This window comes from Myotis yumanensis, unplaced genomic scaffold, assembly GCF_028538775.1.
Source record: "Myotis yumanensis isolate MYYU_CA2020_CCGP unplaced genomic scaffold, mMyoYum1.0.hap1 SCAF_11, whole genome shotgun sequence".
Classification (NCBI taxonomy): domain Eukaryota; kingdom Metazoa; phylum Chordata; class Mammalia; order Chiroptera; family Vespertilionidae; genus Myotis; species Myotis yumanensis.
This window is the reverse complement of record NW_027223762.1, coordinates 72,107,273-72,129,681: the sequence shown is the minus strand read 5'-3', so window position 1 is coordinate 72,129,681 and position 22,409 is coordinate 72,107,273. Positions and strand designations below refer to the sequence as shown.

The following is a 22,409-nucleotide window of genomic DNA, read 5'->3' as shown; positions in this document are numbered from 1 at the left end:
TCTTGTGATCCTCTAGTCTGCTGTTGGAACTCTGTATATTATTCTTTATTTCAGTCAGTGTATGCTTAATTTCTAGTTGGTCCTTTTTCATAACCTCGAGGGTCTCACTAGATTTCTTGAGGGTCTCACTAAGTTTATCTAGTGGTCTCACCAGACTTTTTGAGGGTCTTACTAAATTTATCGGCAGTTTCTAGAAAATTCTTGAAAGACCTTATAAGTGTGGTTTTGAACTCTATATCCAGTAGTTTGCTTTCCTTCATTTCTGTCATTTGTGACCTGTTTCTTTGTCTCCGCATTTTGGCTGCTTCCCTGTGTTGATAGAGTGGCTTTGTGTGCTAGGTGTCCGATAGGGCCCAGTGGCACAGCCTCCCCAATTACTGGAGGGGAACACTCTTGGTGCACCCCTTTGTGGGCTTTGTGCACAGTCTTGTAGTCTTGTTGTAGTTAAGCCTTGATTGCTGTAGGCATCACTGGGAGGAATTGACCTCCAGGCCAATTGGCTGTGAGAATCAGCTGTGTCTGCAGTGGGAGAACTTCTGTGCTGGAGACACCCTTCTGAGGCAAGACTTGCTTCAGTGGGGTTTTGGTGCTCACTGAGTCTGCCCCCTGAGGAGGAGTTGTAATCTGTATGGTCCCACTCTGCCCACTGGGTACACTGGCTCTTGGATCTCTAAGGAGGTGCTAATTTAGCCTCTGTCTGAGGCTACCCAGGAGGAGCCCAGCTGTGAAGCAGTGCAAGCTGCTGTGGGGCCTTGGGCCTTCTTTTGGATGTTCTGGGTCTCTCTGACCCAGCTGCAGTTTGTTAGGTAATTTTAGATTGCAAATGGGCAGGCCTTTCATATGCATAAGCCTCTGCGCACAGCTTGGGTGGGGCGGGGTCTCAGGGGATCAACAGGGCGGAGCAAGCAGCTATGGCTGCTCCTCAGTCCTGCCCTAAGAGGCCCCTCTTCTCAGTGTCCCGGTAATTTGCTGCAAGCACCTCTGATACAAAGCCGCCCTTGAGTTCTGACCGATGCCAGACAGTCCAGTTTATCCCATATGAGTCTGGGTCCCCAGAGACTCGCCTGGAACAAGTCCAGAGCAGTCGGGAGCTTGAGACTCCCTCCCGATTGAAAAAGACAACCTCGTCCTCAGCTGCCAGCCCTGTCCGCATGCGCCACGTCCTCTGCTGCCAGCCCTTTCCGCGTGCGCCTCCGTACCTCTACACTTTACTTCCACACCTCCTCTGAGTCTCAGTGTGCTTTTCTCTTTCCTTCTAGTTGTAGAATTTCCACTCAGCCAGCCTTCCTGTGGTTCTGGATGATGGTCGTTTTGTTTTTAGTTGTATTTTTGAAATTGTGAGACAGCAATTTCCGGTGTTTACCTATGCCGCCATCTTAGTTTCTCCTCTATCAACAGCTTTATGCTCTGGGCATTCTGGCTAAAAGAAAGCTGTTTAGAGAAGTTCCATTTCTGAATCCCAGCTTGCTCACCCCTCCTTGGTTGGTCCTAGACAGGACTTCTCTGGGCCTCAGTTTCCTCCTGTGAAGAGTGGGGTCAATCATACTTGAGGCACCTGGGCAGCACCTGGGCCCTGCTCACCACAATATGCTCACCCCTTGTTCACCCCAACTGCTCTGTAACTGGGGGAAGGTGTGCCTTGAGGGGGACACCCAGGTGTCTACTGGGGATAGAGACAGCTAAGGTCTGGCCATTTTTACAGGGCTGTTGTGAAGGGAGCTCTCCAGGCTTTTGTGATCATACACCTTGTTAAAGACATTTTTAAAATTTGTACCTCCATTCACTCAATAGTTATATACATGTACTATTTTCTAATACATGTATTATGAAATAAACACATTTTTAAAGAGGTAAAGATGAAATAACCATACTTTTTAAAAAATATATATTTTATTGATTTTTTACAGAGAGGAGGGGAGAGGGATAGAGAGTTAGAAACATCGATGAGAGAGAAACATCGATCAGCTGCCTCCTGCACACTCCCTACTGGGGATGTGCCCGCAACCAAGGTACATGCCCCTGACCGGAATCGAACCTGGGACCCTGCAGTCCGCAGGCTGATGCTCCATCCACTGAGCCAAACCGGTCAGGGTTGAAATAACCATACTTTTTAAAAAAATATGTTTTTTATCTTTTAGAGAGAGAGGAAGGGAGAGGAGGAGAGAGAAACATTGATCAGTTGCCACTGGCATGCACCCCAATCTGGAATCGAGCCAGCAACCTGGGTATGTGCCCTGGCTTTTTGGTGCACAGAACAATGATCAACCACATTGGCCAGGGAAATAATCATAATTTTTATTTTTTTTTAAATATATTTTTATTATTTTTAATTTTTTAACAATTTTTATTGATTTCAGAGAGGAAGGGAGAGGGAGAGGGAGAGAGAGAGAAACATCAATGATGAGAGAGAATCATTGATCGGCTGCCTCCTGCATGCCTTCTACTGAGGATCAAGCCCAACCCAGGCTTGTGCCCTTGATTGGAATCGAACCTTGAACCCTTCAGTCCACAGGCCGACGCTCTATCTACTGAGTCAAACTGGCTAGGGCATAACCATAATTTTTAGATGTCTGCTCTTAGTTACTATTCATATTATCTCTAGCACATCCTTTATATCCTTTTACGAGGCACAAAATATCCTTATGATGGGATTTGTCAGTACCGACTGTGACTGTAAGCCTGGTTTTCAAATAGTTTTCTTCTTTTTTAAATATATGTTTTTATTGATTTCAGAGAGGGGAGAGAGAGAGAGATAAGAACATCAATGATGAGAGAGAATCATTGATCTGCTGTCTCCTGCATGTTCCCCACTGGGGACTGAGCCTGCAACCTGGGCATGTACCCTGATCAGGTATCGAACCGTGACCTCCTGGTTCATAGGTTGACACTCTTCCACTGAGCCACTTTAGCCAGGTTCAAATAGTTTTCTTAATAATTTTGAATTATTTTGGCCAATCCCTCAGCCCTGACTCTATGGTTACTGCTTCCCCCACGCTGATTCACAGGGCTGGCAGGAGTGGAGAGGGTGGCCTTGGGCCTTTGTAGGCCTTTGTGCTTGCTTTATTCCTGGGATTTCCCTACCGGGTTCTTGTCAGCCTGTGTGTAAACAAAAGGCAAAATTGCTTATTTATGTTGGATGAGTCCCCCTTCAGAGACTCTGTTCTAAAAGGTTCTGGACAGCAGGTCTCTCTTACGTGTGCATAGGAGGTGTCTGGCTCAGAATGGTGGGCAGGTCTCTCGGGAAGTCTGTAGGAATCCTTTTCCCTGTGCACCGTCTGTTTTGGCCATGTTTGTTTTTCCATTTTTCCTTTCCATGCAGCTACCCTCCTATCACCTTCTCTCTCATTTTTGCTCTGTTCTTTTTTGTCTTGGTCTTGCCTTCCATTTTTATTTCTTTCCTTTAAAAACATAACCAGTTGATAATACAGTCTTTTCATTGGTGGTATTTATTGAATGGCTGACTTATTGAGGGCCTGCTGTATATTCAGCCTCATGCTAGGGCTTGAGGAATGGCTCAAGAAGCACCGAATATAACTTGTGCTGGTGAGTGTAAACTGCGAAGCTTCTGAAAGATTTGTCAATGCATAAACCCTTTGACCTGGATACATCCTGAAATGTATTGTCATCTCACATGGGTAAAATGATGGACTTAACGGGAACAGTAGGAAAATACTGGAAATAATCATGTCCAGCAGGAGAAGGGAAAGGGTTAAGTTCATTATGGCATCCACCAATGGCACACTGCACAGTGGAAGTGAATGGAGCAAAAAAAGTAAAAATAAAGTAATGTATTTATTGTAGAAACTTTGAGAACATGGAAAATGATTAAGAAGTGAAAGTGATACTTATTCCACCACCCCAAGTATAAAATGCTTTGTTGCATTTTCTTCTAGTAAGTCAGCAATGAGCTATATTGCTTTTCTCCCCCTCTCAAAATGAGATGTTCTTATCTCTTCTGATTATAAAAGGAAATAGTAAAATAATACATATTGATTTTAAAATGCATTAAGCTAAAGCATAAAAAACTACTATAAATTGCTCCTCTCTATTCTGTAACTTTCTGCTTTATACAATCGGTGAGCACCATTTCTTTAAATCTCTGGCCTCAGCCTCTTTTTTCAGTGGCTGCATTACTAGTTGTAAACTACCTTGGACAGATCTTCCTGGGCATACCTTGCACACTGGCTTGGGTGCTTCCTTTATATTAAGGTTTTTCCTAGAAGTGGAAGATTGGCTGAGTCCAGTCCCTGCACATTTTATATTTTGACACATACTACCAAATCCTGAAGAAAAAATGTCCTTGTTTTCTCCAGTACTACTGTATCAGGCATTGTGGTCTGATCATATGTATTAATTTATGTTAAAATGAAGGACCTCCTCAGTGTTCAAGTTGCTCATTGAGTAAAAATTTTCCTCTCGCCCACCCAGCCCGGCCCTCTACAGAGATCACCCTCCCATCTGGGAGCGAGGGGTGTAGGACGGGAGAGCTGTGCAGGATTCTTTGCCTGCTGCTGTGTCCCCTTGGGCCCTCTCCTGCCTTGCCTGCGTCTGGCTGGGCTGGGCCCTCTCCTACTGCTGGTTGAGGTCAGCACTGTTAATAGTCACTTAATCCTACTGTGACCTGTGGCCAGGGTGGAGGGAAGAGAAAGGAGGGCCCGATGGGAGGGCCTGGGAGCTAAGGGCCAGTTCTGGGGACCTGGGATGGTGGGAGGTGGGACTTGCCGGGGAGGCCAGTAAGGAGGATGCCGATGACAGCATCTTGGGTGGTGGAACCCATGTCTGATCTGGGGTCTTTGGATCTAACCCATGAGAAAAGCAACCAGAGCTGGTGAGTAAGGCCCTCACAGGACTCTGGTAGACTTTGAAACCCAGTACCTAGTGATGTGTCCTTCTAATGGTCTTTGAAAGATAAAGCTTTTTTTTAAAAATATATTTTATTGATTTTTTACAGAGAGGAAGGGAGAGGGATAGAGAGTTAGAAACATCGATGAGAGAGAAACATTGACCAGCTGCCTCCTGCACATCTCCTACTGGGGGTGTGCCCGCAACCAACGTACATGCCCTTGACTGGAATCGAACCCGGGATCTTTCAGTCTGCAGGCCGACGCTCTATCCACTGAGCCAAACCGATTTCGGCTAAAGATAAAGCTTTTTATGAGGGAGGACACAGCAGGGGCTGGGGCCTGGGCTTCCGGAAACAACCTATGTGTATCCAGCAAAGAGTCCGGAGCAGTTGCTGTGCTTATGGCTTGGGGGGTGAGCAGATATGGAGAGGAGCGAAGTCACAGTGTAGGCCTGGCCGAGCTTCAGCCTGCTCCTGGTGCATGGACAGCAGTCGGCCGATGGCACAAGCAGGCCGCATAGCCGTGCAAGTTCCGGGAAAGGAAGAGCTGGGGCACCCAGGGCTAAGCCAGGGGAAGGGTTGTCCCTGAACGCATGTCTGGGTTCTCTCGCTCCCTCCCCCTGTTCCAGGTGAGAGAGGGCAGTGGAAAAGGCCTGGGCTTGCTGTCTGGTCTGCCCAGTACCTCTGGGGTTTCTAGAAGCCTCATGTGCAGTTCTCTAACCTAGGAGGAGACCTGGCTGGAAACCTGGGTGACGAAGGGCATGGTGGGCAAGCTGGCAGCCAGGTGTGGCCCAGAGGAGACCAAGGGACAGCAGCTTCAAGGTACCCCTCTCCCACAGCCAGGTTCTTAGCAGTGCTAGAATTAAAGGCTAAGGAAGCCCCAAGTCCCAGAGGAAGCAGTATGGGAGTTTTTTTAAAAAAATTAATATATTTTTATTTATTTCAAAGAGGGAGAGGGAGAGAGAGATAGAAACATCAGTGATGAGAGAGAATCATTGATCAGCTGCCTCCTGCACGCCCCTGCTAGTGCTCGAGTCGGCAACCCAGGCATGTGACCTCATGGTTCATAGATCGACACTCAACCACTGAACCACACCTATTGGGCAAGAGAGTCTTTTAACAGTTACTTTAATGTATGTGTACCTTTCTGATTATAACATTTATGGTATTGATTATGGAAATTTTGCAATTTCTACTCAGAAAAGTATAAAAAAAGAAATCTAAAACCATTCTTAATTTCCCATACTTTTAGGTTAAATCATATGATTCTTATTTTGTCGACTGTCAGCAATTTTTTATGGGTCAGCCAAATATGAACATTTAGGTATATTTCTTCAGTCTTTTTTTTTTTTTTTAAAAATAAAGACTACTTTAAAAAATGTGGGATTCTCAGCTTTCGGGGTAGATGTATTATTTAAATTTTCATGTTTACTTTCTCATCCCAACCACCTCCAAAATCCAGTTATCCAGTTGAATGGAAACTACTAATACGATGAGGAGACTCATTAAAATAAAATTCTATGTTAGATTTGAATTCCATACAATGAAAATCATAAACATGTAAGTCCTAAGTTGATCCTCTCATTTTAAACTAGAGGCCTGGTACACGAAATCATGCACGGGTGTGGTCCCTCAGCCTGGCCGGCGATCAGGGCTTTCTAGCCCAGTCCGGGGGAAGGGACGGCGGGAGGTTGGCCGGCCAATCAGGGCGGCTGGCTTGGGGGAGGGACTGTGGGAGGTTGGCTGTGAGAGCGCACTGACCACCTAACTGGCCAGGGGGAGGGACCGGGGGAGGTTGGCCAGCCATGGGAGATTGGCTGTGGGAGCGCACTGACCACCAGGGGGCGGTTCCTGCATTGAGCATCTTCCCCCTGGTGGTCAGTGCACCGAACGACCGGTTGTAATGGTCACTTAGGCTTTTATATATATAGATGGTAAATGAGTTAACAGTAATTTTGAATTACAGAAACTTCTTAATTACTAAAATTCAAAATAATCCTTTCACTGCTAGCCTCCCTGTGTGAACGAACTCATTCCCCATAAACATTCACTGAACACTTACTGAACAGTCCTCTATATTTGGGGAATACAGACTGAAGCCCTGCTATAATGGACTTGCAGTTAGTAAGAGGAGAGGAGCTATAAACCATAAGTAAAGTGAGTAAGCATGTTATATCATTTATTTCAGGTAATAAACTGATGACCAGCTTGGGGTGCTAGAGGAGGGGTGGTTGTCAGTGAGGCCCTCACCAGGAGGGTGACATTTGAACAGAGACATAAAGGTGGGGCGAGCTAAGCAGATGTGTAGGGGAGGGACGGCCAGATTAAGGGAGCAGCCTTGGGTGTTTGAGGGACAGCAAGGAGGCTGAGACTGACCGGAGCACAGGAGAGAGGAGTAGGAGATGGGTTAGGGGTGTCTGGGACCTGGCCACGGAGGAATGTGGCTTCTGTGTGGAGTGAGACGTAAGGCAACCTGACTTCCCTGTAAGGGGTCCCCCTTGGTGCTGTGTTGAGAGTGGACTCGGGTTCAGGGTGAAGCAGGGAGATGGTGAGAGGCTGTTCCCACCCTCCGGGTGAGCAGGAGGTGCCTGTGGCCCAGAATGGGACAGTGGCAGTGCAGGCTGCCAGAGGAGGCTGGGTTCCGAGTGCCTCTTGCAAGCAGAGCTGACAGGTCTGCTGAAAGGGTTGGATGTAGAAGGGTAGAGAAATAGAGGAGGCAGGGTTTTTTCTCTCCATGCTGATCAGTTGGAGAGAGGGAGATGGGGAGGCTGGGAGGAAGAGCAGGGGCTTGGTTTTGACAGTAAGTCCTAGGTGTTAGACATCCACTTGGCTCTAGCTGTCAGCAAGCAGTGGGAGTCTGGAGGGCACAGAAGAGGCCTGGGCTGCGAGTATTTATTTGAAACACCTTGACATATAGTTTTTATATAAAGTCACAAGGCAAGGGACCAGGTGCCCTCCTGAGTCCAGAGGACAGGGCCGGCCTGAGGTCAGAACACCAGGAGCTTGCCAGAGGAGGGAGAGCGGCCCCTGGCCAAAGACTGCAGCCTGAGCAGGAGACCCTCACCACTGCAGGCATTGCTGACTTTGGGAAGGGCAGACAAGTGAGAAAAGGCAGATACAGCCCAGAGTCCCACGGCCAGGTCAGCAGAGGGTGACTGACTAGCCCTTTGTGTGGGGCCGCAACCAGCCGGCCACAGTCAGCACCAGTGTGCCAGGCTCTTCAGCATGCAGAGCAGGGGTGAGTGGGCAGTGCCCCAGGCCAGCACATCTACAAGGTACTCATCTTGATGGTGCTGCCACTAGAGGGTGCCACACACACCAGTGGGTTCCACAGACAGGAGCCTCAGAAAGAAGGCAGGGAGGCAAAGAGTGGCCCCAATCCAGCACAAGAAATCCATGCATTTCACCCACAGGAGGATATTTCTGTCTTTTAGAGGAACCACCAGCCTTTCCCAGTGAAGCCTAGTGCAACCCTTGATCATGGGTTGATTGGAGGTTTCAGTGGGGGGACATTTTCTCCGATTATTGATGCTGAATCTGCTGTTTTCTTATTCCTAGGGTATAAGCAGGTGCTACTAACTGGGCAGCATTCAGAGACTCACCCCATTCCTGGGCTCCTTGTGCCGCAATGCCTTGCTCACCCTAGACTCTTACCAGTTCCCCTTAATTTTGTGTTTCTCCTTAATATTTTTAAAACATATTTTTATCTATTTCAGAGAGGAAGAGAGAGGGAGAGAGGGATAGAAACACCAATGATAAGAGAGAACCATTGATTGGCTGGGGATGGAGCCCGCAACCTGGGTATGTGCCCTGACCAGGAATTGAACTGTGAGCTCCTGGTTCATAGATCAACGCTCAACCACTGAGCCCCACCAGCCAGGCTCTCCTTAATATTTTTGTCAAAAAAAATATAGATAGAAAAAAAATATATAGAAGTGAAACATGCCCATCAAATAGAATATGGAAGTGAATAGAGTGATACTAGCCCCCCCCCAACTTCAGAAGCCCCCAAAGATGACCACTGTTACCTCTTCCAGACAGTTCAAGGCCCTCTCCACCCGCCACCCCCATTTCCATGCAGGCAGATGGCACCATGCATTCAGTCCTATCACCTGCTTTTCCACTAATGGCCTGTCTCGGGTTTCGTCCCACATTTCGTCCCTCAGGCCCTGCGGCCTCTCCCCAGGCAGCAGTAGCCCCTGTCCCGCACTCCTGCTCCATTGCAATTGATTCAGATTGTCTCTGGTTTGAGGCTGTGAAAAAGAATGTTTTGATGACCACTTTGCTTTTGTGTCGTTATGCTTTAGTGAAGATTACATCCATAGGGTAAGTTCCTACAAGTGGAATTTCTGAGGCCAAGGTTAGGGACCCTTGGTTTTGAGACCTGCTGCCAAATCGGCCTCCTGAAATGTGCCTGTTTTCCTGCCCACCAACCAGAGCCCTGTGAGGCTGCCTGTCTCCCGCAGCACTGGGCATCACAGCCGCTAGAGCATGCCGGTCGGGAAGGTGATAGAAGCTGCCTGCTTGCACTCTGGTTCCCGTCGGAGGACCTGGTCGAAGCGGGCTGCGCCGGCCCTCAGCACTGTTTCTAGAGGGCTCTCCTGCAGGGCAGCCTCTGGCAGGTGGGGAGGCCAGGCTCTGGGCCCTGGCAGATCACTCGCTCTCGTTGGCTCATCGCTTGAAGACAGGGGAATCTTCAGTCGAGTCTAGCAAGGTCCTGAAAGTGTTTTGACCACAACTCCAAGCTGGAGATCAGTACCGTACGACCGGCACTGTGTGCGAGGATGTTTCACAGGGCAGTCCTCCCCCTTCACACGGGTGCGCTCAGGCACTTTCCATTTGCTTTTCCAAATGCTGGCTGTGAGGACTGGCATCTCTGTTCTCCCTAAGAGGCCCCCAGGAGCTCTGAAGGGCGCATGCTGGGCCTGGTGGGTTTGCTGTGGCCTAAGGATCTGGAGAACCTGGTCTGCAGGGACGTCCTGAGAGTGAGGCCCTAAGACTGGATTGTGAAGGGGAATCTGTGAGAAATCTGGCTTGACCTTCACAGCTCTCCCAGGGCTTTCTCCCTGAGGCTGCTGCAAATCTGTGTCCCCCTGTGTGGGGCACACCTTGTTCACCCTGGAGTGTGGGCCAGGCCCCTCTGGGGGGTCTCCTGTTGTCACACACTGGGTTCTGGGGCACAAGAGCGGGGGCGGGGAGCCAGGAGGGCACCCAGGCACCCACAAAGCTTCTGTGGAAGGTTTCCCCCCAACCCCTTTCTATCTTTCTCTTGCTTTAGGTAGAAAGGGTGGCCTTTCTCTAATTACAGTGCCTGCCTGGCCTAATTATACCAGGCTAATTTGTTAATGGTTTTGGGAATGCAGAGCCTTTGCCTTGGACAGTGTTGGCCCCAGGGTACTTGCAGGGGGGGTTGCGGTGGGGGGGCTCTGCCAAGGAGCTGGGGGAGGTATTGTGAATGGCCCTTGAAGCCAGGGAAGGTGGGCGTCCTCTGAGCCCGTGTCCAGCTGGCACTTGCCTGCCTATGACATACGGCTTCTCTGTCCACAAGTTGTCAGTGTGGGTCTTCCCCTCCCCAGGAGGGCCTTGCCCTTTTCATTCTATTTAAGCCAATGGTCCGTAATGCCTTGACAGTAAAAAATACTTCTGGTTTTCCTTTTCATAAAAGCAGTATCTGTTTGCAATAGAAACTCCAGAAAATATAGAAAAGGGGAAAGAACTACCCCTGACCCCACCCCAATGACTCAGGTGTGTTAACATTTTGGTGGAGGAGTCGCATGATTGGTCCCTTTGCTCTTGTCTGACTCATTGCGTTGTCCCCCAGGGAAGTCCCACCTGGCCATCGTGCAGAAGGTGAACAACGAGGGGGAAGGTGACCCCTTCTACGAGGTCCTGGGCCTGGTCACCCTGGAGGACGTCATCGAGGAGATCATCAAGTCCGAGATCCTGGACGAGTCCGATATGTACAGTGAGTCCACCCCCCACAGACCCAGAGTCCCTTTCCCACTCAGGCCTGACGTCTGCTGGCCTGGGTGGGAAGGCCACCATGCAGAGACACAGGCCCGCACGACCTGGGAGCATATTGCTTGGAGCAGGGACCAGAGGCTGCTTGGTTCCTCTTGGCTTCTGTGGCTCAGCATCAGCCCGGGGACTTGCCCTGGCCCAGGCACTGCAGGTTCTGTGTGGAGGGAGGGACGGCCGAGCCGGCAGCTGGTGGACAGGTTCCAGTCTGTTCCCGAGTCCACTGTGGGGACAGCGTGCTCAGCTCCAGTTCATTCTCTTGCAGCTGACAACCGAAGCCGGAAACGGGTAGCTGAGAAGAACAAACGGGACTTCTCAGCCTTCAAGGATACTGACAATGAACTCAAGGTGAAAATTTCACCTCAGCTACTCCTGGCTGCTCACCGCTTTCTGTCCACGGGTAAGAGCGAGAGGATGGCCTTCATTGTTGGTGGGACAGTCACAGAGGGAGAAGGACTGGGCCTCTAGCTACTCCCCTCCTGGGATGAGGCTACACAGATGCAAGGTGCAGGGACACCCAGCTGCCTCTGGAGGGGGCGAGGCAGCTCCCACCTGGACATGCCCTGTGATTTGCTTCCCCTTTGCAGACTTCTAGAAAGTATCAAGTTAGTTTTGAAAATAAGCCTCAGGAGAACCTGAGCTAGGCCCATCGAGGCTTGTGGAGTGGGAGGGAGAAGGAGGCTCTTGCATGTGCTGTGGGCCTTCCCAGGTACAGCGCACGGCCCTTGCCTGGCTCATCCCCTCTGAGGAGCCTTCATCTAGTTCTGTCCTTGTCTCTCCCGCCTCCCCTCTGCCTCATGTACCGGACTTGACCTGTAAATCAATGTCATAGCTCTTCTCACCCCTGATTCACAGCTCCCTTGGGGGCCTGGGCGATATATTAGAAAGACGCCTGCCTACTCCCTCCCCCTATCCCAGTCAGACTTCAGTAATTCCTTCTCCTTTATTTTTTCTGCCAGGGTATGGATGATATCGATGATGATAACAATCATCACTCACTTTCCTTATGCCAAGGATGTGTCTAAGTGCTTTACATGTATTATTCTGTTTAATCTCACAACCACTCTGAAGTTTTTAACCCCCATTTCACAGATGAGCAAACTGATATACAGGTTAAGTAATTGCCCAAGGTCATGCCCGGGTAGTGCAGGAGCTACCATTCAAGGCCAACAGACTCCAGTCTGACCAGTGTGGACCCCAGGGCTCTCCCTTTTCTCAGAACCGAAGGGAAGAGCCTGGCGGTGAGGGAGCTGTCCCTGTGCTGCAGCGACGGGTCTCATGTGCAGTCTCCCTCTCCCCTGCAGAAGTCCCCCAGTTCAGCCCTGCTCTGATATCAGAGAAGATCCTGCTTCGGCTGCTCAAGTACCCAGACGTCATTCAGGAACTCAAGTTTGACGAGCACAACAAATACTATGTGCACCACTATCTGTACACCCGGAACAAGCCGGCCGACTACTTCATCCTCATCCTGCAGGTGAGCCTGCCCACACCTGCTTGCCTCACTGTGAAATGTGGGGTGCGGGGCTTTCCTGCCCCGAGACTGTGTGCCTGCTCTGGGCCTGGGCTCCCCATCGCCCATCCTCTTCCGAGCAGCTCACGGTGCCATCACCCCTCATGTCTCCCTCTTGCCTCATCTTTTTGTTGTTGTTTTTTGCTTCTCACTCTATAACCCTAACCCTGTGTTCTTTCAGGGTAAGGTGGAGGTGGAGGCTGGGAAGGAGAACATGAAGTTTGAGACGGGTGCCTTCTCCTACTACGGGACCATGGCGCTGTCTTCATTAACCACTGGTGAGTGGCTGGGCTGCGCTGGCTGCACTCCAGCGGCCTGGAGTGGGAGCGGCAGTGAGTGGCCCCAGCTCCTTGGCATTGAGATGGCTCATAACTTCAGTGTTTCGAGGAGAGGGAGACCTGTGAGGTCTGGGCCTAGAGGGGGTGGCCTGGAAGAGCAATGATTCAGAGGATGGAGTGGGGTGGGTGGGATTCTGAGCAAAAGCCTGGAGGGAGCCAAGAGTGTGTCCTGAGATGGTGGGGAGGCCTGCCTGCCAGAGGGGAGGAAGACTGGGAGTAAGGACGAGTCGGGGAGCCCCAGAAAGTCGATGGTGTATGGCTGTGATAGGAAGCAGGAAGCTGTCGATGGCTTTTGAGAGTAGAATGGGCCAGTGGGCCCACGGGCCATGGTGACCCTTACAAGCCATCATGGCAGGCGGGGAGTTGAGAGAGTGGGCATGTGGAGGGAGGCTGTGGGTCTTGCCTATGAAGCCTGGGAGAGGGCAACCAAGGGATTGGGTGAAGGCGTCCAAAGTGCCTGAAGTTGGGAGCCAGGCCAGGGCGGTTACAGGCAGGTTTGGTTTCTCATGGCTTAGCCACTGCCTCTTGGTTAAGGGTTGGTTGTGATGGAATAAAGGGACTTGGGGAAAAGAGGGTACTGGACCACCTCCAAGAGAGGTTATGGCAAGACCAAGGAAGGACCTCTCTGGCCACCCCAGTGCCCTCTGCTTCCCTAGTCCTGGGTAGCTCAGGTGCCCCTTGCCAAAGGGGCCAGCACAGCTCCTCACTCATCGTGGGACACACACCCCAACCACGAGAGGGGCCTGGTGGCTGTGGGCTGGAGAGTGGAAGTCCACTTTGGTGCTGGGGGACAGGCCACAGATGAGGCAGGTGCTGTAGCTTCCGGGAGCCTCGGCTGTGCCTGTTGTTTTCCTTTGACAAAGAGGACCCCGTGTGGGGGGCCAGGGCACCCATGCCTATGGACACAGCTCTGCCCCTGCCAGCACGAGCCGGCCTGTGAGGGAGGGGAGGGGAGAGGAGGAGCCAGGCTCTGGACCCGGGTTTCGGATTGGCGGCCCTGGGAGGACTGCTCAGCGTCCAGCCTGGGGAAACCTGTTCAGAAGGATACTCAGTCATGGGGCATTTCCTCCAGGCACTCTCTGCCCCTAGTGCCTCAGGGGCCTGGGTCATGGTCCTGCGCTCTGTCCCTGACCTGGAGGCTCTTAGTTCCCATTGGAGTGGCCAGAAGGGAAAGGGATGCCTCTGGGCTCTGCATTCACTGTGGGAGCTCTGGGCGCCTCTGCCAGCACCTGCCCTTCTCTGAGCAGGGCTCGTGAGTCAAAGCCGTGTCTCCTTTCCCACTGAGCCCCTCACTGCCCAGGGGAGCCTGGACAGCAGGTCTGCTTCTCCAGCCCATTCCTGTGGCTCCATGTCCTGCCTCCTCACCCAGCACTGACCTTTTCCTCTTTTGCTCCAGTGCCTTCATCCCAGGTCGGGTGTCCGCCTGGCAAGCAGAACTCCCTGCTCTCCTGGCTCTCAGGTAACATGGCATGGCGGAGAATATTGCACTGCCACCTGTCGCCTGAGCCCACACACCACAGCTGCATTAACCTGTCCCAGTAGGCACTGGGGCTCCCCACCTGTTCACACTTGAGAGCCAGCTTGGCCTAGAGCTCAGTTACTGGATGGCTTTGCCCTGGTCCTGGAAGAGGTTCCTGAAGGTTCTTCAGTCTTTGAGGAGGTGTGTGTGTGCACGCACGCACACACACACGTGCTGGCCAGACTGATTCCTACTCACTGGCAGCATCCCTGTCCCCCATGATCCAAGGCAGCAGATGGTGGCGGGAGGTGCTGGCCTTGTCACCAGAGCCCTGGCCTGGCCCGGTGAGCCCTGAGGAAGTTAAGAGCTGCAGGCTCAGTGCATAACCTAGAGCAGCTCCTGAGCCTCCACAGGCCAGAAAGCCTAGACTGCAGGCAGCTGTTTCCCACTTTATATTCCTGCATCTGGTTTTTTCTTCTAAACTGCACCAAAGCACACTTTACTATTGATCCTCTTCTAAAAAAATGTTAAAGGTGACTGAGAAGTCACTGGTCCCTTTCAAACACAACAAACTTTTGGCTGTGATGGGAGGCAGGAAGTCGGTAATGGCTCTGAGCAGGGGGTGTCTGATGAGAGCAGATGGGCCATTTGGCCTTCACTGACCAGCTTCCCTCTGCCTCTTCTGCACTTTCTTGTTTCACATATGGCCAGGAGTTTGTGCATACAGGGTTTGAATCCTGATGTTTTTATGTAATATGGGAGCAGAGATGCTTTTCCATAAGCTTTCTTGTTAGAGCTACACAGAGTTCACCAGCAGATGTGCCTTCATTTGTTATTCCCTTTATGCATATTCATGGGGGTCTATATGCTAAATAATACCATGACGTAAACCTCTATGAAAAATGTCATCTGTGTTTGAGATTATATCCTTAGATATTCTTTTAGAAGTAGAATTACCAAATTAAAAAATTCCATTTTTGTTATACATATTGCTTTGTTTTAATCATAAAAGTAACATAGCTCATAGGGGAAAAAAGAAAATTAATAAGCATTATAATTTCATTATTCAGAAACAGATGCTTCATATTTTGTTGTACTTTTCTTTAGGACCTCTTTTTTTTTTTTTTTTTTTTAGTGGGTGTGGAAATCTGGAAGATAGATACTGTGGTAGTTCATAAGTCTCTATAGTGTTTATTTTTTTAAATATATTTTATTGATTTTTTACAGAGAGGAAGGGAGAGGGATAGAGAGTTAGAAACATCGATGAGAGAGAAACATCGATCAGCTGCCTCCTGCACACCTCCTACTGGGGATGTGCCCACAACCAAGTTACATGCCCTTGACCAGAATCGAACCTGGGACCCTTCAGTCCACAGGCCGACGCTCTATCCACTGAGCCAAACCAGTTAGGGCAGGACCTCTATTTTTAATAGGCCATGTCACCAATCTGTGTTGGTTTTAAATTAATTTCCTGTTCTGGCATGTTAATAAGCATTAATTAAAAGCAAATAATTAATTAATGCTAAGTGTTTTTGTGTGTGTGTTTTTTGGGTTTTCTTTAGTTTTTGTAAGAGTTTATTTGAACTAAACTGATAACAGTTGCCAGGAAGCAAGATCTCAAATGCTCCCATTAATGTGAAAGGTTGCTGTCCCCAGTATTTGTTTTCTTCTAGAACTTAATCCGAGGTGTTACTTAGTTTAGAATAAGTGATACATGCACATGATCCTCTAATGCAGGGGTGGGGAATGTCCTGCCCTTGGGCCATAGAAGTCCTGTGAAACCATTTGGTCTGGCCCTGCCAAGGCTTTAGGGGTGAGTTAATTAAGTATTTAGGCTAATATAGCAGGCTAATTTTTAAGTTGGTAATTTTATATGGCCCTTGAATGATGTTATAAATATTCAAATGGCCCTTGGCAGAAAAAGTTTCCCCCTCCCTGCTCTAACGGTTGTACACTACACAATTGTAGAATATCCAGACTATATTTTCCTTGTTTTCTGACTGAAGCTCAAAAATGGTGCATTACTGATGCAGCCTCACTTGCTCAAAGCTCCATTGGTCATTCAGTCACCCGATGTTTGCTCTCTTCACTGAGCTGTTTGTTAGAACGGCTAACTCAGTAGTTAGTTAGTAACTTAGTCCTTAACTACGCATATCAGCTTAATCTATTTCCTGTTTGTTTGAAACAAGCCAGCGTGCCTTCACAATGAACTTCTTTGTGGATTTCATTGCCTTATAAATATTTTTAAAAATAAGGGCACAATAATGTGTGCAGTTTCCTTTTCAAAATAAGGAGTGTGTTCCTCATTTGAGGTTGAGTCATCCCGCTCCCCTGGTTAGTCAACGGAATGAGGCCTGTGCTGCCTGGTGGCGGGAAGAGGCACCGCCAACACTGCCCAGGCTTTGCCTCCCGGGAGGGGGACTGGCACTAGCTGGGATGGGAAGCCTGGCATCTGGGGCCTCTAGTTCCTGGGGAAGGAATGTGCTGCCCCTGCCCCCGGTCAGGCTGGGGCTCAGCAGACAGTGGGTAGGACTGTCCACACGGAACAGGTCATGTGCAGAACAAATATTTGACGTCTTAAGAGCATTTTTAGTTATGAGCAGGGTGTCATGTTGAGGGTGTGTGTATGAGAGAGATGAGAGTGCAAATTGTGTAATTTTTCTCTTAATATAATTTAAAGGTATGCGGTTTGTGTCCATTGACATGAGCTGTTACTGAGATGAGAGCAGCCGCCACACGAGGGTAACCATCGTGCTGCCCTGGACTGATCAGTTGTTAGGGTTTTGTAGCCATAAACTTTTGAGTCTTTGGTTTTTGTTTTCTGTTTTGTTAGACTTTTTAATAGTTATTGCACAACACTGCTAAACAAACTAACTCGTTTGCTTTGATGAGGTTAAAGCTTCTGACTGTCCTTAACAAGTGTTTCCATTCCCACTGGGGGTAGCATCCCCTGGCATCGATGGGACAGGCCTAGCCAGGAGGGCACCACAGTCCAGGGTGGTGCCTGTCGGGGCCTGATAGCCTCTTTCTCCCCACAGACCGCTCCCCATCGCACCCCACCTGCCTGAGCCGCTCGGCCTCCCTCAGTTGCCCGGACCGCACAGACCTCTCGAGCCCAGCCCCCTTGGCAGGCAGCAGCAACCAGTTTGGCAGCTCTGTCCTGGGCCAGTACATCTCTGACTTCAGTGTCCGGGCGCTCATGGACCTGCAGTACATCAAGGTGAGTGCTCCCCTAGCCTCGGTCTGGTGTTTGGATCACTGCCTCAGGAATCAGCAACTCTTTCTTTGCCCCGCCACCCGGAACACAGGGCCCACGTGAGAGTCCTTCTTGCTCCTGCTGCTAACTCTTGTGACAGGTTTCCGGAGACTCCCCCTTGTCACACCCTCGCACCTGGACTTGCAGCCTCCATCCTGCCGGCTCTGCTTCCCCGGGTCACTGGTGGGATTGGCCTCCCAGCTCCTGCTCTTACTGACTCATTGCTCCTCTTGCAGATCACCCGCCAACAGTACCAGAATGGGCTGCTGGCCTCGCGGATGGAGACCAGCCCTCAGTTTCCCCTGGACGGGTGCACCATCTGCACGGAGAACCTGGCGGAGAAGCCTGAGCTGCCTGTGGTGGACGAGACCACAACTCTGCTCAACGAGCGCAACGCCACACTGCACAGAGCTTCCCCCGAGAGCGCCATCTGACAGGAGGGCCCGGGGCCCCCCGCCCGCTCCGCGGGGGCCGCTCCAGTGGGCCCACCTGAAGAGAAGGAGCCTGTCAGGCCAGACGGGGTGCCGATGGCCTACCTTCCTGAGCAGCCAGGTGGCCCCCAGCCTGTGGGGAAGCTGGCCTCTGACAGGGACCTGTGAGCAGCTCGGAAGTAGCGGCTGCCTAGCCCTGGACTGTGGGTGGCGAGGAACCACCACAAGGCGGATTTTGTACTGCAGAGTTTCTAAACTAGGCTTATTGCTCCTCTTTTGAAATATCATCTGGGGAAGGGAAGGAGGAAGGGAAGACAGGGTTAAGGATTTTATTTTAAAAAAAATTTTTTTCCCCACAAAAACTTTGGAAGGGGTTTCTCACCCCGGGAAGCAATAGCCATAATCTGCTCCCAGCCACAACCTGGCTATGTCCCGACTCGGGGAGCCGACTCTTCCTGCTCCTTGTCCTCCAGAGACGGGTCCCAGCAGCTGCGGGAGGAAGACAGTGCTTCCCAGGAAGCAAAGAACCAAATAGCATTGAGAACAACTGCCTGGACATGTGCACTGAGGCTTGTCTGACGTCGCCGAGGCCAAGGATTGTGGGGAGCTGTGATCAGGGGCTATACTTCCAGCTACAGAGGAGTAGCCCTGCTCCTGTCACTCACTGGATCCAGGAATTTCTGAAACTCTGCTGATGGGCTCTCCTGGTGCGGGCCACTGGGACTCTCAACCCTGGCCCCATTGTTTTGCCTCATATCGACCCCTTTGGACAGCTGTTCCCTTGTAATGGGGCTGACTTGACGCGTTAGGCAGTGTCTCCCACCTTTCGGATTGCTCCCCCTGCTCCCCAGGCTGCCCTCTCTTTACCAAAGGCTTTCCCGTGGGTTGGGACAGCATCTACATTAGAGGTGACTTGTCTGCAATACTCCTCTTGGTTCTAGGAGGGAATCTAGTCACAAGTATTTGCATTGTTAGCAAGTAATACCATCCCCTTCCCACCCCACAACCAAAGTCCAGTCTGACCCTTGAACTCTGCTTTCCAGGCCCCCTACTTCCAATCTAAACCCCAAAGTCTCTTGGGGATTGAGAACAGAGGATGTGGAGGAAGCAACCTAAGCAGGTTCTCCACGCCCTCTCTCCTTGGCTGAGGCTTGCCTGCCTATTCACACACTTTCATAGCCCGGGAAAGGTTTCAGCCTCCAGGGCACACAACTGGTGGCCACGTTCCCCAGGTGTGTGATCCTGGTGCCGGACGTCATCTTGTCCTGTGCTGAAGCTGGTGGCACAGAGCTCCACGCCCACAGGAAGTCCTGCCCCAGCACCTTTCCCTGGGGCTGAGCCAGGCCCTGCTGCACAGCTCCAGGCTTCCCACTGCTGGGGAGGCTGCGGGACCAAGGTCCGTGTTGGCCCTTTTGTCGGGTGGAACAGTTGCCCAAGATCAGGTGGGGGAGACTCTGCAGGCCTCCCCCTGAGTGTTGTCTATTCGCTCCTTTCCTAAAGGGCTCTGCTCTTCAGGTGCCTGGAGAGCCCTAAGTCTTGAGACCAGGAAATGTCTTGCACCAAGTATACCTACCCCTGACCAGTCACAGAATCTATTCCTAAAAGTTTGGAGAGAAGGTGGTGATACCCATGGGTTCTCAGCCAGAAGGAAAAAAAGACACTGGACCTGTTTGTTCCCTGTGGGGAAACCCATTAGTTTTCTACACGCACAGCTTGCTTTCTGAGTCCACATGGAAGCTTGCATAGCTGTGTTTTTGAGACCTGAGTGCCAGGCAGGGCCAAGCACGTTGGCCTGAACCAAGTGAGTGTGTGTGAAGTAAAAGCGGGTACGCACACTTCCACACTACCTCTTTGCACACACGGTTACTACCAACAGTTGTTCCCTCCTCCCCCGTTCTTCCCTTCCCTTCCCTATTTATAATCACTTCTTGCAAAGGGTCATAATTATTTCCAAATATTACTGGTCCGATGACTTCCTCCTCCCAGTGCAATTTTTCACTTCCTATTCCAACTTCGGGTTCCTGGGCTGAGCTCTACCCTGGAATTGGCCCATCCCTACCTGTCTTCCTGTGTGAGGGATGGCCTCCAAATGGGTAGGCAAGTCACAGCCACCATAGCAAGTAACATATTTATTTTGCATAAGATTTTAATTTGTATATATTTGTGATTTATTTTGGCATTGTTATGAGTTTGACTCTCGGGGAGTTTTGTTGTTATGACTCTTGTGTCTTTTGTCACAAAACAATGATAATATTTGCTAAACAATATATGGAATTTATTTTTGATTGGTAATAAAAAAATGAAATATGAAATCTTGGTGCGTCTACAATTTCCCTATTTAAGTCCAGTCAGTATTCGGTACCTGTCATAGAAATAGAAGTGATTGTGATTGGCTGTCACTATGTGAGGGCAAGAGACAAGTATTCTGGGATTGTTTCACAATGAAAAAGCAGCAGCAATGTAATTTTAAATATATCCTATATAATAAAAGGCTAATGCAAATCAACCGAACAGCAGAACGACTGGTCGCTATGACGCGCACTGACCACCAGGGGGCAGACGCTCAACGCAGGAGCTGCCCTCTGGTGGTCAGTGCGCTCCCAAGGGGGAGCGCTGCTCAGCCAGAAGCTGGGCTCAAGGCTGGCAAGCGCAGCGGTGGTGGCAGGAGCCTCTCCCGCCTCTGCAGCAGTGCTAAGGATGTCCGACTAAGCCGTCCGTCGGACATCCCCCAAAGGCTCCTGGACTGCGAGAGGGTGCAGGCCGGGCTGAGGGAACCCCCCACCCCAGTGCACACATTGCGTGCACCAGGCCTCTAGTATGTAATAAAGGCTGTCCTCACAGGAGCTGCTAGACATACCTGGCAAATGTGCTCAGTTGCCACAATTAGGAATCCTGTAAGATGAACACCACAGGCCCTTCTGTGTACAGGTCCTGAAGGGGCAGTTGGAAAGGGCAGATTGCCTCTTTCCCCTGGGGGCTGACGGAGAAAGCTTGATCCAAACATAGGATCACGTTTTATAATGTGCAGTTGCCTCTTGGTCTCAAAGTGGGAGTGCTCATCGTCTCAGGAGCCCACCCAAGAGTGACCTCACTACACTCACTCTTGCAGTGCCCAAAGGTGCATTGGCCACAGCATGGGATTGTGCTGAGGCCAGGGGCTCAAGCCAGACAAGCTTAACAACGTTGCCAAATTGGGGGGATGTTTAAAAAAAGGGAGGTACTTGGGTAGGTAGAAAGGACATTCCAGATAAGAGAAGAAACAAATGCAAAAAGCTGTGAATAGGTGGGAAGAGTAACTATCATTCATCCATCTGTTCCGCATGTTAAAGCCCCTGCTGCCAGGTGCCACCAACCCCTCAGTGAGTTAATGAGGAAGACCCTCTCAGGGAGAAAGTCACACAAGGACCTTGGATTTGCTGTCTCCTCTGCCTGGAACACTCTGCCCCCAGGGGTTCACCTCCTTGTTTGGGTTAGACCTGTTCAAATGTCTCCTTGGAGAAGCCTTCCTGGATCACCCCACATAAAAACAGCATGGTCCTAATCCTTGTCTCCTCTTGTCTTGTTTTTCTCCATGGCACTTACTGCAGGATATTAAAATACAATTTGTGCATCCCAGCTGGTTTGGTTCAGTGGATAGAGCGTCAGCCTGTGGACCAAAGGGTCCCGGGTTCAATTCCAGTTAGGGGCACATGCCCAGCTCGATCCCCAGTGGGGGGCATGCAGGAGGCAGCCGGTCAGTGATTCTCTCTCATCATTGATGTTTCTATCTCTCTTTCCCTCTCCCTACCTCTCTGAAATCAATAAAAACATGTATTTTTAAAAATATGATTTGCCCTAGCCAGCTTGGCTCAGTGGATAGAGCGTCAGCCTGCAGACTGAAGGGTCCCAGGTTCGATTCCGGCCAAGGGCACATGCCTGGGTTGCGGGCTTGATCCCCAATAGGGGGCGTGCAGGAGGCAGCCAATCGATGATTCTCTCTCATCATTGATGTTTCTCTCTCTCCCCTCACCCTCTCTGAAACCAATAAAGAAATATATATTTTTAAAAAATATGATTTGTGCATTTCCTGTTGTCCCTATACTAGAACCTAAGCTCCAGGAGAGCAGGGACTTTCTTATTTCCACACTAGAGGCCGGTGCATGAAATTGTGCACAGGTGGGGTCCCTTGGGGTGGCCTGTGGGGATCAGGCCAAAACCAGCAGTCCAATGCCGCCTGCCGCTCCTGCTCATCCAGGCCCTGCTGCACCAGCCGTTGAGGAGAGCCCTGTGTCTGGCACTCACTCAAGGGGGTTGGGGGTCGGGTCAGGATGCATTTGGCCTTGGGGGGGGGGGCGGGGGGGGGAGCAGTGGGACACCCTTGCCTGCCTGGGGATCCATCCCACTGACATTTGTGCTGGGTGTCGGGAGCCACCTGGTGGCCACTTTTATATCGTTTCTTCCTTGCAGAGCATCTAGGGAGGGGAAGCGGCCGTGGTGCCCAAGGCCGACTTTTAGGAGGTCAGCAGCGCTGTTGGGATTGTGCTGGCGGCACTGTTCCATCAGTGCCTGGCATTC

The 22,409-nt window shown here is 50.6% G+C and overlaps 1 protein-coding gene across 2 annotated transcripts in view; it reads left to right on the top strand.

Annotated features, from left to right (window-relative positions):
- Positions 1-20,335, top strand: part of CNNM4 (cyclin and CBS domain divalent metal cation transport mediator 4) — a 43,071-nt gene extending 22,736 nt beyond the window's left edge. Inside the window, exons 2-8 of one of the 2 annotated variants that reach the window (XM_070429915.1) lie at positions 10,665-10,808; positions 11,127-11,261; positions 12,166-12,335; positions 12,553-12,649; positions 14,106-14,168; positions 17,207-17,388; positions 17,661-20,335. In XM_070429915.1, the coding sequence (XP_070286016.1) occupies positions 10,665-10,808; positions 11,127-11,261; positions 12,166-12,335; positions 12,553-12,649; positions 14,106-14,168; positions 17,207-17,388; positions 17,661-17,858 (989 nt within the window). In that variant the 3' untranslated portion in view covers positions 17,859-20,335. The remainder of the gene's footprint in view (positions 1-10,664; positions 10,809-11,126; positions 11,262-12,165; positions 12,336-12,552; positions 12,650-14,105; positions 14,169-17,206; positions 17,389-17,660) is intronic. The other variant, XM_070429916.1, reaches the window with a different exon arrangement.
- The last annotated feature ends 2,074 nt before the right edge of the window (positions 20,336-22,409 follow it).